At 54.3% G+C, this 16,706-nt stretch overlaps 6 protein-coding genes across 6 annotated transcripts; 3 read left to right on the top strand and 3 right to left on the bottom strand.

Annotated features, from left to right (window-relative positions):
* Positions 1–410: 410 nt before the first annotated feature.
* Positions 411–1,704, top strand: W97_00219 (uncharacterized protein; the record flags this gene model as incomplete). The annotated part of the gene is made up of 2 exons (XM_007778136.1): positions 411–597; positions 719–1,704. The coding sequence occupies 2 exons, from the start codon at positions 411–413 to the stop codon at positions 1,702–1,704; spliced, it is 1,173 nt and encodes a 390-aa protein (XP_007776326.1).
* Positions 1,705–2,252: 548 nt separating this feature from the next.
* On the bottom strand, positions 2,253–3,690 carry W97_00218 (uncharacterized protein; the record flags this gene model as incomplete). Its single annotated transcript, XM_007778135.1, has 4 exons — positions 2,253–2,362; positions 2,432–3,307; positions 3,404–3,596; positions 3,658–3,690. The coding sequence occupies 4 exons, from the start codon at positions 3,688–3,690 to the stop codon at positions 2,253–2,255; spliced, it is 1,212 nt and encodes a 403-aa protein (XP_007776325.1).
* Positions 3,691–4,542: 852 nt separating this feature from the next.
* W97_00217 (uncharacterized protein) lies at positions 4,543–7,158 on the bottom strand (the record flags this gene model as incomplete). Its single annotated transcript, XM_007778134.1, has 4 exons — positions 4,543–5,045; positions 5,101–5,166; positions 5,213–6,320; positions 6,373–7,158. 4 exons carry the CDS (start codon positions 7,156–7,158, stop codon positions 4,543–4,545), a joined length of 2,463 nt encoding a protein of 820 aa, XP_007776324.1.
* A 773-nt stretch (positions 7,159–7,931) lies between these two features.
* W97_00216 (uncharacterized protein) lies at positions 7,932–11,650 on the top strand (the record flags this gene model as incomplete). The annotated part of the gene is made up of 14 exons (XM_007778133.1): positions 7,932–8,044; positions 8,281–8,415; positions 8,466–8,932; positions 9,005–9,071; positions 9,251–9,462; positions 9,486–9,587; positions 9,678–9,765; positions 9,823–9,865; positions 9,930–9,950; positions 10,001–10,049; positions 10,112–10,196; positions 10,253–10,271; positions 10,339–10,355; positions 11,176–11,650. The coding sequence occupies 14 exons, from the start codon at positions 7,932–7,934 to the stop codon at positions 11,648–11,650; spliced, it is 1,893 nt and encodes a 630-aa protein (XP_007776323.1).
* Positions 11,651–13,297: 1,647 nt separating this feature from the next.
* On the top strand, positions 13,298–13,696 carry W97_00215 (uncharacterized protein; the record flags this gene model as incomplete). Its single annotated transcript, XM_007778132.1, has 3 exons — positions 13,298–13,402; positions 13,456–13,535; positions 13,591–13,696. The coding sequence occupies 3 exons, from the start codon at positions 13,298–13,300 to the stop codon at positions 13,694–13,696; spliced, it is 291 nt and encodes a 96-aa protein (XP_007776322.1).
* A 1,674-nt stretch (positions 13,697–15,370) lies between these two features.
* Positions 15,371–16,700, bottom strand: W97_00214 (uncharacterized protein; the record flags this gene model as incomplete). The annotated part of the gene is made up of 3 exons (XM_007778131.1): positions 15,371–16,162; positions 16,254–16,354; positions 16,412–16,700. The coding sequence occupies 3 exons, from the start codon at positions 16,698–16,700 to the stop codon at positions 15,371–15,373; spliced, it is 1,182 nt and encodes a 393-aa protein (XP_007776321.1).
* Positions 16,701–16,706: the final 6 nt, after the last annotated feature.

The raw sequence follows: 16,706 nt of genomic DNA, 5'->3' as shown, positions 1-16,706 counted from the left end.
CTACCAAGCTTGATAAGGAGCTGTCTGTGTTGCGAGGTGAGCCTTTCCTCAAGCCTAAAAGCAACGTCAGCCTCCCAGCTGGGTAGAGGAACACAGCCTCCCACAGTCCTAGATGTGATATCTACTGTGCCTGGATTGAAAAAACGGCTTCGAAGTGCGTCGGAGGTTTGCAGCTGTCAAAAACGTCAAGGATGCCCGAGCTCCATCCCCGCGATCAGTCCGCGATCCCCAAGCTGGAGCTTCCTCAGCCCCGCGTCATTCGTCACCATTTGATGCCTGCATTTTACATACCCTCCTAGGTACTCCGACTACCATAACTCTAATCACTGCACAAGCTCGCAACCCACCACCCGCAAACTCTCTCCAAACCTCAGGACATCCACCACGAAACGCAGGCTACAAGATCCAAGATGGTCCCCCCAAATACGTCGGGCAACCCGCTCAGTGCGGGCTCGCTGGCGCTGTTCATGGCTAAGAGCTTGCCTGAATCGTCGCCGCAGCTCAAGTCGACATATGATGCTGTTGCACTGGCTGTACATGCGGGCATGATTGCCGTCGGCTTCCGGTTAATAGGGTTGGGCGAGGATCACAGGATAGGTGAGTTCAGACTGTGTCGGGATCAGAGCTCTGAAGTGTAAAAGCTCAAAGCTCTGTTCTACGGCATAATTGAGGGCGCATCCAGCTTCACATTTCCAGAGCATCGCTAACCATCTCTCAGAAGCCAGCAGCGAAGCGCACGACCTCCAGCCCCTACCCACCGAATGGAATGCCTCGTCCTCCAGCTACGCCTTCCGCTACGCCCACGCGCAATCCTCGATGGAATATCTCGTCAAAGTGAACCGTCTCGGCAGCAAAGCCGTCGTTTTCGCTCTCGCCATCGGCGACGACAAGACCAGCTCCTTCGAAATAACCGTTAACGACTTCATCTCGCCCTCCTCCATCCCCTCCGGCTCGATAACCGCCCACCGCACCACTGAAGAAACCATGAAAACGCTCCAAGAAATCTTCATCTCCGTCGGCCGCCTCAGCGACCTCGGCTCCCTGCTCCAAACAAAGATAATCCAGAAACTCGCCCCCGGCATCCAGAAGGAAGGCTACGAAGAAACTCCCACCACGACATCCACTACCACCGAGTCCCACGACACCCAGCGCGATCAACACGATCCCCGCCGTCCCCAGCCCGAATACGACCCCTCCCGCTACCCCGGCGACCCCGCCCCTGCACGCCCCTACCCCTTCGACGACCCGCTCGCCGCGCCGCCCCGCCGGCCCATACCCGGCGACTTCCCACCCCCGGGCTTCGAAGACGAGTACGAGATCAACCGCCCGCCGCGCGGTCCCCTGCCTCCGGGCGGCCGCGCGCCCTTCAACATCGGCGAAGACGACCTCTACCCGCCAGGCCTAGGACCGCACGACCCGATCCGGCCGCATTTTGGCGGGGGACTGCTGCCTAGACCTGGCTTCGGTGGACAAGGCGGCGGCGGAGGGATGCACCCGACGTTTGACGATCCGCTGTTTCAGGGGCAGGGGCAGGGCGGGTACGATCCGCAGGTGCCGCCGGGGGCGAGGTATGATCCCTTAGGCCCCGGAGGGCATCCTGGGGAGGGGAGGGGCAGGGGACCGAGGTTTCCGGGTGGGGGTGGAGGCATGGGCGGGAGACCGCCAAATCCGTTTGGAGGGTTCGGTGGTGGAGATTTCATTTGAGGGGAGTGGGGCAGTGTGTGGCGGGGAAGTGGAGTAGAATGATAATGTTTGATGATAAAATGTTGTTGGTGTGATGATAGTTACATCTGCTTGGCGTAGGATGGTTGGGAATATCAAGTTGCTGGGGTGGCTGGCTGCAAGGAATCGGCGGGCTGGAGAGGCGGTATTGTAGGATATAGAGGCATATCACGCCTCCTCGCGCTTCGAATCATCAAAGCTCTTTTGCAAACCCTCCGGTTCGTCATGTAGCACGATTTAAATCTCCCCAGAGCATCCCTGGGCAACATGCACAAACAAGTCATGTGAGTAACGTCGCTTCCGATGTACAACTATCGCAAGCATCAGAGGCCGTGACTATCCTCATAACCTTAAAAGATAAGATAAACATTAATAGCCCAGTCCGCCCACCGACCGGCGTCCGCCATAGGCGAAACGCTCAGTGTCCATCAAACTCCTTTGAACGCCATGTAAGAACCCAGTACGTTCCGTTTATACATCTTCCCTCACTCGTCACGTCTTCAGCTTCGTATAGACGAACGAGATTCTTCTCATCCCTTGAAGCCGCCCTTTCTCACGATAACCCACATCTTCTCATCAATCTCATCGAGCAGCTCCTTGAGGTCTTCAGCTGGCTTGCCGCGGCTCCATACAACGCGTCCTACATCATCATACGTCAGCAATTCATACCCTTTCAAATTTTCAACAGTTCGAGAAAAACAGCACTCACCCTTCTCCAGATCACCATTCTCGTTAAACTGCACAACCCCAAACTCAAACGCATCGCCGCCCTTCTCAGACTGCAGGCTCTTGAACGCGCCACTATCCCTCCTGCTGACATCGCTGACATCGCCGTCCTTCGTCTCGCCCTCCACAAACACCGGCTCTGTCGACACATCCATGATCTCTTCCTCGTCCTTCTGCCCGCTATAGCTACCGGCCCCCTTGGCGCCGTTCGGAATATGGAAGCGCTGGTCGATGCGCATGAGCGCGTAGAAATACACGACACAGATCTCAACGGCGAAGTTGAAGACATAGAAACATGCCTTGTGGAAGTAATCCGGTAGGGGCCTGCTACGTGGGACAGGCGGCAACCACGCCGTGCCCGCGCGGTACGAGGCTCCGAGACACAGTAGCGTCGCGCCGGTCATGAGGACGTAGACCTTCGTCCTGAAGCGGCCCTTGGAGAACTTCTCGGCTTTGGAGGACTTGGGCCGCGCGATGAGAGCGAGTGCCACGAGCGGAATCGGCAGGAAGGAGATCACGGCGAAGAAGGTCGCGCCGTAGAGCTGGATGCTGCGGTCGATAGCGCGGGTGTTTGTGTTCAGGGTGAAGAAGGACTGGATCGTTACGACGATCATCATGATGATGGTGAGGGCGGTGAGGACGAAGAGCGCGGTGAAGATGATCGAGACGGGCTTTGACCAGCCGAGCTTGGGCTGCGTGGCGCGCACGAGGCGTTTGGTGAAGATCAGGTTCACGAGGAAGAGGATTACCACGCCGGCGGCGACGAAGACGTTGGCGGCGATGGCGAGCTTGAGGTTGCGTGGGTGGACGGTTGAGGCGATGCGCATTGAGGTCGTTACTATTCGGGACATGCAGAATACTGGGAGTGACGGGTGCTGTTAGCTCGCTTGTCTATGGCTTGGCCGCCTCTTCATTGAAGATGTCGGCATGGTGCCGGTCCCTGGTGGTTCCTTACTGAAACAGAACAGCGACGAGAAGAAGAAGTGCCCTATCTTCATGTTCCCAATGAAGATCTTAAAGTGCCACGCGGCACCGAGGAGGAACAGGACGAGGAAGACGGAGGTAACGGGCACGTCGACGCCGACGCTCGTAGCGCCTCCGAGCTGCCATGTCTGCGGTGCGTACGGTGGTCCTTGGGGGGTTATGGGCTATAGCAGACAGTCAGCGAGCTGGTCGACAAAACGGTCCGGTTAAGAGGGCGACACATACCGCACCCAGAGCACCTCCTTGCGACGAGGACATTCTGTCGGCAGTGGTGATACTACTAGAAGTTGTGGTTGTAGTATACGGAACCCAGGCTTAACTTGCAGACCACCACGTCAAATGTGCGAACTCGTTCCAGAAAACCTAAGAGCGGCCCGGCTGGTTTTGATAGTAATACAACAGTCCGGGCTGAGTGATGCAAAGAGGCGTTGGGCCCTATTTTTGCTGCATCCGGTACGAGGTGTCATCGGCGTTGGTGTGGACTTGGACGTCGGCTCCCCAACTGCTGCACCGCCAGGCCGTGCATGACCTGGTCGCAGGCTTCCAATAAAAGAGATGGGGTCCTGACGTAAGCCGCTGAGGGCAGTGGATGCTCCTGCTGTGTTTCTGGACCATCCTGACTGAGATTGACGACCGCAGCTGCCATATTCTGTCGTGCTGTCATGTGTTGTTTCGAAGCTGTAGGTGAGAGCTCCGTGGTCAGAGATGCGAAACGCCGACGTAAAAGTCAGTCGGACAGCCGGGGGATCCTCGCTGACCACGGATGGTTCCTGCGTCTAGCCCGAGCTGGCTAGCCTTCGGACTTTCCAAAAAGCTTGTCCAGTTGTCACTCCTGCCAGCAGGACGTGGGGGAACCTCGATCGGCGGCCTTGGGCCATGCAGCTGTCGGGTTGCTCCAGCAATCACCTGGAGGGCTTCACAATCATCACTACTCTCCGAAAGACGGCAGGACTGGTGCAACTAGATTCTGCATGTCTAGGTAAATACGCTGTGTGTGCAGATAGCCAAGACTCTGCAAGTCTCCTTAAGATGAACCCCTGATATGGCAATTCCAGCAAATGAACACCGCGACGCGGACAACCAGGAAGCCAGTCCGGATCAACAGGGCGATCAGCGAGGCTTATCTTGGTAGACGCACGTGCCTGCATTCCACGCTCTACTCCGCCTTTGACTCTGCTCTGACGTTCGGAGCACGTTCGTTCCGGCCAATGATAATTGCTGCTTAACCATTGGATTTCTGCTGATGCGCCTTGAATGGCGGTTAAATCGCAGAGATGCAGTCCTCCGTCTCCCTGCTGGAGTTGTCCCAAGCTCACGGCGCGCGGCCTCGGTCAGTGTCTTCAAAGGCTTGGGCAGGCCCGTGTGCTTGGTTGTGCTGACCAGGTCCGGCCTTGGGTGCACCCGAATTAGGCTGAATCCTCTCTGCATCGGTGGCTCGGTGTCAGATGGGACGCCTGGCTCGAGGAGCTCGTCATCTGTCTCTTCCACGCATCTGGTGCCATGGGAGCTCGGATGGTATGCGCTTGGACTGGTGGCCGGAACGCGCAACTGTCGTTCTGCCGTACTGAAGTAATGGGAGGACTCAGGCACTTCTACGCGGATACTTGCATCACCTTTGTGATACAGTCAGCGCGTGGGTAGATGTTTCGACGCATATGCATCGCATACCTTGACGGTCAACAAGGCAGGTACCGGCACCGGACTCATCTGCAGGCAGCCGGGCATTCTTGGAACCTGGACGGGTTAGTGACGCGAGGCCAAAGGAGGCTCTCAAACGAACCAGTCTTCATGATTGACTTGAGAGTGCTCCCTTGAGATACGGGTGCGACTTGTGTCGCGTGGATGACCAACGTAGTATCATCAAGTATCTCTTCAGAAACCTCTATCCATGCACCGTCAGACTCCATCCTGGCCGCTTGGCCTGGGAGGTATACCTCTTCACCACTTTCTACATCTTGCCTGCAACTGTACTGGGCTCGATAACCTGAACCGTTGCGATTGCGATTTCTGTGCGTGGCGTCCGCTACGATTAGTACATTTTCCTCGTCCAGCATCTCAATATCCTCCACAGGCTCCGTACAAATGCTTCTAGAGTATCTTCGATGATGCCTTGAGGGCGCAGGGCTGTGCTCGTTTTCAGATTCATCCTCCTCGCATGCTTCCGCTTCCGTTTCTTCGCCCTCAGCAGGAGTGTCGTCTGGAGCAGACTCTGATCGAGACCTTGCGGGTGCTGTGATTTGCGCTAGCTCACGGAAGACCTCCTCCTGGGTCATCTCGCGACCGCGCTTCCGGCCGGCGGTGGACCTGTTAGCTTCAGATACTGGTAGCAAACCGGTGTAAGCTTCTGCAGACCGCTTTTGGGGCTCCATCAATGACAATTCACCGAATTCTGAAGCCAGCATACCCGACTTGGAGGACGAGTTACTCAGGGGTGCAGACGAAACTGTTATGGGATCCCCTTGTACGAGAAGGTGTCCATCCGGGAGAGGGCCAGCGGAGAATGTGACAGGCGGACTTCCTACAGCGAGACTCAGTTCACCATAGGTGCCGTGGAAGGCAATAGTATCCGCCTTTGAACGCCTCCTGTTAACAGGTCTAGGAGGCACAAATAGCTCAGATCCAATGAACCCATCATGGCTCGAGGCGCTCGACTGAGAACTGACGATCACTGTTTTGATAACCTTGAAGGGGGAGAGGTCAAGCTGCGTGGGATCTGTGGCCCTGGGCTTCTTGATAGCTTTCTGGAGCACACTGAGCGGCTTTCGTCGTGCCGACGACGGAGTCCGCCTCTTCGGTCCTGTCTCGTGCACCAGCGGATCGGCTTGCCTGTCATCGATGGGGTCTTCCTCCCCTGGTTGGCTGTCGGAGCTTTGAGGATTGGCCTGCAACTTTCGATGCCTTAGTCTCGCGGTAGCACGGGTTCTATTGGATTATACATACATCACCTTGAGCTGCATGGTTGATGTTTGGGACAAGCGCAAGCTCGCTTACTGGCAGCCGTCTCTTTTTCTTCTTCTTCCTTGCAGGAGGTTGGTTCGTTCCAGGTTCGTCGACGACCTCTATGCGGACTTTCTGTTCCGGTACGTCCCGAGCCGCTGTAGAAGCGTGAGAGAGATTTGCAGTTAGTGAAGCTTCTCTGTCATCACGGCGTGCCGTAAGGTGAGCGTCAGCCGATGGCTCAAGATGCCGCCTTGGCCGCTTAACGGTGGGCTGATGAGCAGCAGTACTTCGAACGTGAGGACAAACAACGTCAGAACCAGATGCGTCGAAGTCATAGATATGCGCTGGTTGAACCTCACTCGTTGCAGCAGCCCCGTGGCGGTCGTGCCCGACGGCATCCTCTGACACTGTTTCTCTGGCAGTGAGAGATTTGCCTGGAGGCAAAGCCGTACGTTTGGCCTCCGGGTGCTTCCTATGTCTCATTCCTAGCTTTGGCTGCTTGTTCAGTGGCTGGAGGGTGCCTGCATGTTTGATGAGAGCTCCTTTGGCGTTGTGATGGGCCGGTATCGAGGTACGGCCGGTTCTGGACTCATTGGGATGTAGTGTCCTCGCCGGAATCTCAGACTTTGACAGCGAATTTTGCGCGGTGATAGCTTCTGAAAGAAAAGCAGTCGGAGTGATGTTGTCGCCACGCTTCGACCTTCTCGGTCGGTGAGCTGGTGTACCTGCGATCGCCTTCTGGTACACTCCTAGGGTGATTGGGCGGCTCGCGCGCACCTCACTCATTGCACACGGGAAAGAGCTCAAAGTTTCTGCATCAATCAATAGCATGCTAAGATGTGAACAGTTCAGAGTTGAAAGGAAAGGTGGGTGCAACTCAGTGCGCTGGGACGCTCAGAACTGAGGGAAAGTTGTTCGTGCGATGAGGTCAGACTTAATCCATGTAGGTTCATTCCCAACACAGAAGTTGGAGTCACGATACATGATACGAATTGGTGAGGCGAGTTCTACTCTGACTCCCTTGGTATCTCACTGCTGCCGATGTTTAAAATAGCGCGCGCCATTCTACGCAGGAGCTGAGGGTTCTTGATGCCGATGACCTTTAACTTGTAGAGCTTTTGTGCACAGTCCTGAGGTCTTTCGTCTTAGGCGTCTTTTACGTCCCTGCTTCGATATTGCAGTCTGTATAGCAGTACACCTGCATTGATGGCCAGCCTCTGAGGACTGCACCTCTAGCCGCGGCCAAACCACTCGACGCCAGCGTCATAGATATCCACTACAATCTGTGGGTCTTACAGAAGTTTGAGGTTCCTCATGCTGATGTCTATTGACCTCGGAACGCGTCTGAGGTTCGTGAAAGAGGTTGCTGCTCCTTCATGTCGAAACTTGGAAGCGAAGTCACGTGACTGTCTAACGCCAAACCTGATTGGAGCTACCCCAACTGCCTTGAAATCTGCATCATGGCAAGCTCTAGGAAGCGTTGTCAAGCCCGTAACGGCCTACTTTAAGCAAACAAGAGCTCCATCACAGCATCTTTAGCACTATCAGAAGCTACCGGGATGCCATCACGACCAACGACACCAGTGGACCCCAATTGGTCTGACAATACACCGCCAGTCCCTGATGTTGACGAACATCAATCTTTTGCGAATATAGTTCGAGGTCTCTCTTTGTACGTCAACGATTCAGGCAACTTGAATGTTTTGGCGTCGTTTCTACTGCCCTTTTAAGTGCAACGCGCTCCTCGCTTCTTGAAGGACTATTTTTTGACGGATGTGCATTTCATATTGATTTAGCCGTGCGGCAAGGAGAAGCGGCGGATGGGATCCTTATTTGATCGGTGTCTGGTGCAATGAATATTCTTGTATACATTATTTGCGGACTATCCCATGCTGACCAGACCCTTAGCTACTTCGTTGAGGCTATACAGACTCCACACACTTTCGAGGAGCTTCGGACAATCCAGTATGGGCGTTGTCTAAGTCCCCTGATCAAACATCTGTCAGACAATGTCAAACATCAAGCCATAGTCTCCGCTCTTCTGTGCGTGCAGGCCCCGGTGGTGAAGAAGCCGTAGCTGATGGAACCTTCAGAGCCCTCAAAGGTCATTTCGCCGCCCTCGAGTCTGATGACGACCGCGGCGTGAATGAGACGCGTGGTCTCGCCTGCGAGATCGTTGCATGGCGCTTCGTCACTCATATTACTGAACGGGAAGCCATCGATTATCTGCTTTACGAGCTTTCCCCTACCGCCGCTCATCACGACGAACCAGAGGATCCAGAGGCTGGCATCACACGGTCTTCAAGTTCACCCATAGACAGAAACCTATCTGGCGAACGTACACCGCTTCTGAACGGACTTGAACCGCCTCGATTGTCCGGACTGTCATCTTATTTTGGTACTGACCGTGTCACCGACGGTATGGATGGTGCTCGCGAGGAGGACAGTTTTGCTGCCTCGTTCGAGAGTCTCAATGCACTGGAGATTGCCGCTATCTGCGGTGCAAAGAAATTCCTCAGCCAAAGAGTGATCCAGAAGATGATCAACGGTATCTGGAGGGGTAAGTCTCTCCATGCTCTGGTGTCGAGGGGTGGCGTTGAAGTTTATCGGGCATTACTGACGGGCTACGCAGGGGATATTGTCTTCTGGGAAACGTTAAGCACAACCTCTGTCAAAAAAGCAAGGATATACAACAAAAAGTAAGTACCTCCCTTAGCCTGCTAATACGCCAGTTATTCCAATATGGCATGTCTCTTCTCTGGAGGCCTGTCGGAGCTATCTGACGTTACGACGCCATCTACTGTACCACTGTTGATAACGGCGATCGCTAGCGAAGATACGTTTCGTTTTCAAGAGCTGACGTGGGATGTCTGAACAGGAGAGCGGATCCATACAGTAGACTTCGCGTCCCACGGTACCTGAAGGCCTTTGAGGTTCTGTTCTTCCTTGGATTTCTTCTTCTGTACTACATTGTCCTCGTCCAGCAGAGGTTCTACTCCATCACGCCAGCGGAGGTGTTCCTCTACATATTCATAGCTGGATTCGCATATGATGAGTGCAAGTTGCTTGCTACTTCCTTAAGCCGCCACCGTCACTGACTCTTGATACCACAGTTGGGGAGTACCAAGATGCCGGTCATGCGTTCTACGCTACTGACTTTTGGAGCCTCTGGGATATTGGAATCGTTGCGGTCGGCGTTGCGTTCCTGATTACCAGTAAGTCTTGCTGCTGGTTGGCAGGTGGTCGCGAAGCTCTCCTGGTTCAGTGTTCTCTCTTCCCAGAGCGAAGGAGTTAACCTCTTGCAGGGGTTATCGGGCTTGTCCGACATTCGCATGGCATAGTGGACACATCGTTTGATATACTAGCACTCGAGGCTCTCTTCCTTGTTCCAAGGTCTGTCCGGCCTTGCCGTGGTCGCCTGGTACATCCGCTAAAGTACTGCGTCTCTAGAATCTGCTCACTGCTTAGTTTGAACCAATACTTCGGCACACTCGTAAGCAAACATTTCAGACTTGATCGGCGGTGAGAGATTTTCTGACACCTGCTGATTCCTGCAGATTCCGTGCCTCAAAGAAATGGTCAGCCTGCTCGGCGGTCAACCTGCTCAGCCTCGCTAACGAACCACCAGACAAAAGACTTCATCAAGTTCTTAAGCCTCGTCGTCATCCTCTATCTAGGTAAATGCTAAGGCTCCTAACTTGTGTGCCGTAGTGTGCACTCCTCGACTGATGAAAGCTAGGCTTCCTCACCACATTCACTCTATTGGCCCGTGGCCACTTTTCGCCAGGAGAAATGTCATGGATATTGATCAAGGTATTCTTCGGGTATGACGGTGACTGCGTCCCTCCCCATGATGGAATGCACTAACACTTCCGGTCAGGTCGAGCTATCTTGGTTTCGTGAGTTATGCATCTGCTGCAGCTGTGGCTAACCGGCCCTGAACTGTGGCTAATCCGGTGTGCACAGGATGTTGCCCAAGAAATGTGAGTACTATCTACGCAGGTGGTCCTTCTCCATTGCTAAGTCGTCGTCAATCAAGCTCGCCTTATCTAGGACCACCAGTGATGGTATTGTTATGGAGCCCGCATGGCTTGAGAACCTGCTGATCGGGCTGTGCAGCTTGTCTTTGTGTGCTTGACGAACATCCTTTTGATCACGTCTTTGATTTCTTTGCTCAGCAATAGCTTGACCAAGGTGGGTGTTGGGGTGGTGGAGCTACGCTTGCGGCTTGCGGCTTGCGGTTTCGCTTGCCGAAAATCCCTGTTTCGTAGAATCGATTGGCTGAGATTGCACCGCTTTTACCTTGCAGATTATCGAGCACGCGCGCGATGAATACCTTTTTGTGTAAGTTCAAGGCTCATTTCACGAACCGCAGCAATACTGAATTGGCTGCAGATATTCGGTGTACGTCCTGGAAGCGTCGACGTCAAACCGCTTAACGTATTTTCTGCCGCCTTTGTGAGTACCAAGTTCTATTCTGAGAACTACTTCGAACATCGCGGCAAGTGCCCAGTACTCTGAGCGCTTGCGCTATGGATACTGCATCTACCGGCATGGACAAGCATCAAGGGTCAAGGTCACCTTCTAAGTTGTGCCCGAATCCTCATGCTGCAGGTGGTTACTACGCTCACTAGAACTTGGTTTCTACCTCTATCACCGATTATACGCCGGCTGTGCGGAATCATCTCCTATGCAACACCGCTGGCGAAGCAAACCTCGCATGCTCATTCGGTTCTTGCCGTAGTCTCTAATGCCGCGCCTAACATTCTGACAACCACGATCAGTGTTAACCAGCCACAATAGGAACCTCATACCGCTTCTCCTTCGCCCACTAAGGCTAATCCTTCCATCGGAGAAGATCAGAAGCGCACGTATCATGCTTCTCAAAGCCACACACCTGCCTCACGTAGGCGCAATTTGGATCTATGAGAACGGGCGCCAATACCTCGCAGAGCGTCATATTGCCCGTGGTTCTGTAGTATCCTCGATGGGCGGACCCCAGTCTGCAACGACCAAGGGAGCCATGAAGCGGGCAACGCTAAGAGCGTCGCTGAAGTCTCCACGGCTGTTGGTGCCAGCTACCCTCGTCCAAGCCTCGCTGGATGGCGGCTCGCCCACGGGCAGATCTCCCTCGCATCGCCGCCGCATCACAGGGGATTCATACGAGTCAAATGAAGACCTGAGGTCACTGGTCATCAGACTCAGTTCGCAAGTCAACCAGCTCGCTGCGACGATCGCTCAGCAACAAACTCAAGAGGCACAGGTCGATCAGGAATGAGCTAGGCTCGTAAAGCGGCACCGGGCTGGCTCCAGAGCTCTCTCTTCCAGCTTGGTCAAACAGAATATATGTCATTAGCAGATCTCCGCGTCTGCTTCAACACTCTCTCGTAAAGCATATTGCGTTTCCATGCACATGCGTGGCAGGCGTTGGCGACTGCACTCCAATTTTACCAGTTAAGCGCGCAACCTGTGCTATGACCATGATGAACATGCAGGGAGATACCCTAGTCGAACGCCTTGACTGCGGCTAAGAAAGAGGCGCACGAGCGAAGCCGTTCTGATTCCGAACCGCTTTGCGGAGCCGTACTCTCGGGTCACGCTAGCAAGAGGATCAATCAGGCCTATGCTCTAGCACGAACTAGGTCGCAGAGCTGTGCAAGATTCTTCGAACGCATCAGGCAGCGCAGCCTCTTCCGTCTTCTTTGCACGCATTTAACGCTTGCCGCCGCGGCTCACTGATGACTAGCTTCTTTCCCGAGCGGAATGGCTCAGATTCATCTCCGAGTCTGCCTTGACATGCTCCATACCGACAACTCTTGTCTCCACCACACCGCCGCAGTTCAAAAATACATGATACTTGTTTGTTAACACCATCACACTAGTAGAGTCTCGATGAGCTTCACATATAATCCGTGTCGTCGGTTGATAACTGGCAAGCCTCAAGACGCCATTACTTGTACCAAGAAGAGCTGTTGCTCCTCCAATATCTCTGTCGATCGCCTGAAAACATCTGCATACATACCTGGTACATCGGACAACCTCAGATATCTCCATGGACTCATCGGCTACATCGCCGCTTTCAGCGGCTTCGCCTTTCCAGCGCCCGCAGACACGCTCTGCGCTCGGACGAACCATTGCTTATCCTTCGCCAGCGCGAAGCGAATCTGATCGTCCAAGTAGCGCCCCAGATGGCCTCGGGTTGTATAACGTTGTGCTGCCTTTCTCGAGTGTCGAAGCGTACAGTGACATTACGCTTTGTCCTCCTTCATCAAAACCACTGGAACCGTGGACGTATCCGCTCGCTAGCAGCACCGTACCCTCGTTTCCCGATTCACAGGTTGATCCGTGGTATGGAGCCTTCAACACAGGTGCTCCAATGTCGCAGTCACCATTGACCTGGAATTCTGCTTCGTACTGGGCAACAGCCGACTCCTTTGACAGCAGACTTTCGCCCGCCCCCTCCGACTGTCTCCTTGTGAGCGAATCTCAAATCCCCTCGACGCACGAACCCTCGATCTACTCACAAAATGGATCGGATCCAAAAATTCCAAAGACTGAACAGCAGCCCTGTCAGGAGTGGTTGAGCAATGACTCCAGTTCGCATGGTGTCGTTGGATTTCAAAACACCACCATATGTCCGGAACGCCTCTCAAGCACCCTGGTTGCACCAAGTTTCCGTAGCCATCACATGCCTGTATCCCCCACGCCAAACCATGGCATCGACAAAACACCTGAATACGGACTGGACCATACCATTTCTACCCCACGGACAACGAAGCGGAATTCAAGAGAGACGGAAGCTGTTACCACCAAGGACATCAAACGCGTCAGAAGTATACGGCGCCCGACGACTCAGGAGAACGCCAATTACGAGTGCCACATCTGCCACAAGCTCTTTCAAAGGAGTTACAACCACCGGTCGCACATGGAGGTCCACAACCCCACGCGGGAGTATCCGAACCCTTGCGAATACAAGGGCTGCACGAAGAAGTTCGTGAGGAAAACTTGTCTCTTGAGGCACGAGCAGAGTGTAAGAGACATCGTCCCAAAGCCACTAGGCAGCTGTTCTGACAGAAGGTACAGGTGCACGTCAAATCACGAAACTGGCAATGCCCCCTCTGTGACGCCTGCTTTGCGCGCAAAGATACACTAAGAAGGCATACGTACGTCAAACGTTCTGTGCTACTATGATAGTGCATCACTGACATGCTTTTGTAGCGAGGACGGCTGTCCGAAGCGCTTCGAGCTCAGACACAGCGCGCCGGCGAGCAACAGACCGTCGCCTCTTAGCAATCCAGCACCCATATTTCAACGATTAATGTAGGGCTCGGCGCCATGTAACATCTTCATAAGGATTGTTCCGGAAAATCAGGAGGGCTATTGCGGACCTCTTATACAGGGGAACCTCTGGCGTCGGCTTTCTGCATTTCACTAGGGGGTGGCAAATCTGTTTTCTTTGCGTATACCAAAGCATCGCGAGGCGTAATGGGGACACTGCATTGGAGGTTACTTTTAGCGTTCCGAAGGGAGCATTATTTCTGCCAGGCATTTGGAGGCATCTCGTTTTCCATTTAGCAATCCGCGAGTGTGCCATTCATCTCAGAAAGTTCCTCCTTCCAACACATCGCCAGTTAACTCGTACGGCCATTCGATGTGATCTTAACCAGGCAGCAGCATTTCTACCAGTACCTAGAACTCTCGAAGAACAGCGAAGGATCCTCAACCCGGTCACCAACAACCTTGGCAATCGGTCTCTCTGCGAAAAAGACAGGGTACCCCCCTCCTTTCTTACAACCGCAGCCTCCCGCAGCCTCCACTGCCTTCACTGCCTTCACTGCCTCCATACCTTCCCTGCCGTTAGCCGCTCAGATTACACAACCCGAAATGACAGTGACCGCGTCTGATACGTGGCACAGCACAGGCGCCGGCACGCCAGCCACGATAGGCGCCCGAGATGAAGGGAATGTGGGTTCATTTGCATGCCGCTAGCGTTTGCAGCGTCCTAGCTCGTGTCTGGGAGGTTGAGCACCCGCAGTAGTGCATATCGTCACCCGCTTCGAGGCCTGTGATTCGGGCAAACTTGCCCGATGGGGGATCTAAGCGCCGGGTTTTGCGCTAAACTGCTGTCTCCTCCATGCAGAGGGCATGCTGGTGCGGGTCTGCGCGTCTCTTCCTTTGAGACGGCAGGAAGGAGGAGAATGGTGACGGGAGAAAGACGGAAATGCGGCAGCCTGACGGGGATTTCTGCAATCCTGCCCGACCTGAGCGTTTGGGTATGCACGTCATTATCTTCTGCCGCATGCTCGAGATGTCCAAGGACATGAGTCTTACGCATCACGGATATGTAGCCGTTGCTCTCATTTGTCTACTCCTTCCTTTGTGTCTCTTCCTCTCTTGCAATAGGAAAGAACACCGTAAAAGCCTCATCCCTCGGTCTTCAGCTGCTGAGGCTATGCTCTGCCATTCATGCCCATGCCATCAGCCACAATCCTTCCAGGTTTGACGTCTGCATCCAACCACGCTAGGCATCCACATGAGCAACCACTGGTGCGGGCGAACTGTCCGGGTTCTGCGGCCCGTTGACCGGTCGTCGCCAGGTTCCGCACCGCTGGATTCAGCTAAAGACATTAATGGGCCAATAATATTGTCACTTGGACGCCACCAACATTTCAAGAAGAGGGAGATGTGTGGTTGGATGATCGGTCCTTCAGCGATGACAGTCGCGTCGATTCATCATCCCCCGAACCAACATGGCTTTGTCTGAGTCACTGGCTTCTCCGCTGAGAGGACGGGCAGACTTGCGGAATGTCCTTCCTTCTCGCTCTGGACGTCAATCTATCATGTGAGCGGTCATGTGATCAGGCTCCTGGAGAGAGGTACTAGATAACCCATAGGGCCATGATATTTGTTGTGTCTGATGCTGATTAATGTCTGTCTAACCGCCGTCCAAATCCCTTAAAGCCCCAGTGAGAGCGACTTGTACCGTAGATACGCACTTCTAACGCTTCCTCACAATCTTGATGCCACTCCCACCCCCACTAGCCTTCTCCTTGGCTTTCGCAGCCTCAAACTCCCTCTGCATCGCCTCCATATCGTCGTCTTCCTCCACCGTCTCCCTCATTCCTTCTGCTCCTTCTTCCCCATCACCTCCCCTCCCATCCCTCCCATCCTCCACACCACCATCCCCTCCACTCTCAGCATCAATCCCCCTCTCCCTCCTCCCCTGCTCCTCCCACTCCCTCCTCTCCATCTCATCAAAGTCCTCCCGCCGATCAATCCACCGTTCCTGCACGTCTCTAATATCCATAGTGACCGCGTCATTACGCATCGAGATGCCCCAGACGGTCTCGTTAGCGCCTTCCTTGCCGAACACGTAGCCTGAGGCCCGGTCGATGGCGCGGAGAAGCATGGTCATTGATTTCTTGTCCTCGACTGCGAGGGTCTCGAAGCCGACGAGGGCGAACTCTTCGATTAGCTCGACGATTGCTTTGTTTAGGGAGGCGAATTTGGAGTCTTGAGGCGGGGCGGCGGGGCTTGTGGACGTCGGACCGAAGCGGGATGTTTGTTCGGCGGAGAGGTAGGGTAGGAGATAGTCGAGCTCTTGCACCTCGGTGTAGAAGTCTAGGTTGAAGGGAAGCGCGGGGTAGGTGTGTAAATTGTCGATCTTGGTCAGGACGTTCAGGTGAGGCAGGTCCATCTGCAGCATGCTGCGCAGGGCGAGGAGCAGCGCGGATATGTAGAGGGAGGGTTGGGTCAAGACATAAGAGTCTGTCAGAGATACGACTACGAGCTATATGAGAGGAAGCTGTCAGCGAGAGGGCTCTTATAGTGGTCTAAATGATAAGGGTAGGGGGAGAAGGGCTGCAGAAGGGAGGGCGGACTCTGTACCCGAGCTTTTGAAGACGGAAGAAGATGTTGCGGAGTGAGGAGTGGTGCGTGAACAACTCGACTTGGCCTGGGCAGTCGAAGAGTACGTAGTCATCTACAGAATAAATCCATCAGCAACCTAGCATAGGCCGAGTTGTGGGAGAGCTGGTACCTCCTAGCTCCTTCAAGCCCTCCTCTAGCCACTCAAAGTTGTGTTCCAGCTCCTCCAACGCGTACAGCACTCCTCCATTCGGCCCCAGCTCTTCAGCCTCCATGATCTCCTCCAGCGTGACTAGATTCCGCACGTCGAGCGCAACGGGGTAGGAGACGTGGTCGTTGGCGGGGTCGAGGTTGACCACGGAGCATTTGCGCTCGATAGCGGACATGAACTGTTGCATGCCATCGCAGTAGGTAGACTTGCCCGCGCCAGGCGCCCCGATAACTAATTGCGCGAAAGGCATCTTGGT

This window comes from Coniosporium apollinis, assembly GCF_000281105.1.
Source record: "Coniosporium apollinis CBS 100218 chromosome Unknown supercont1.1, whole genome shotgun sequence".
NCBI classification, from domain to species: Eukaryota; Fungi; Ascomycota; class Dothideomycetes; genus Coniosporium; species Coniosporium apollinis.
This window is presented reverse-complemented; position numbering and strand designations above follow the sequence as displayed.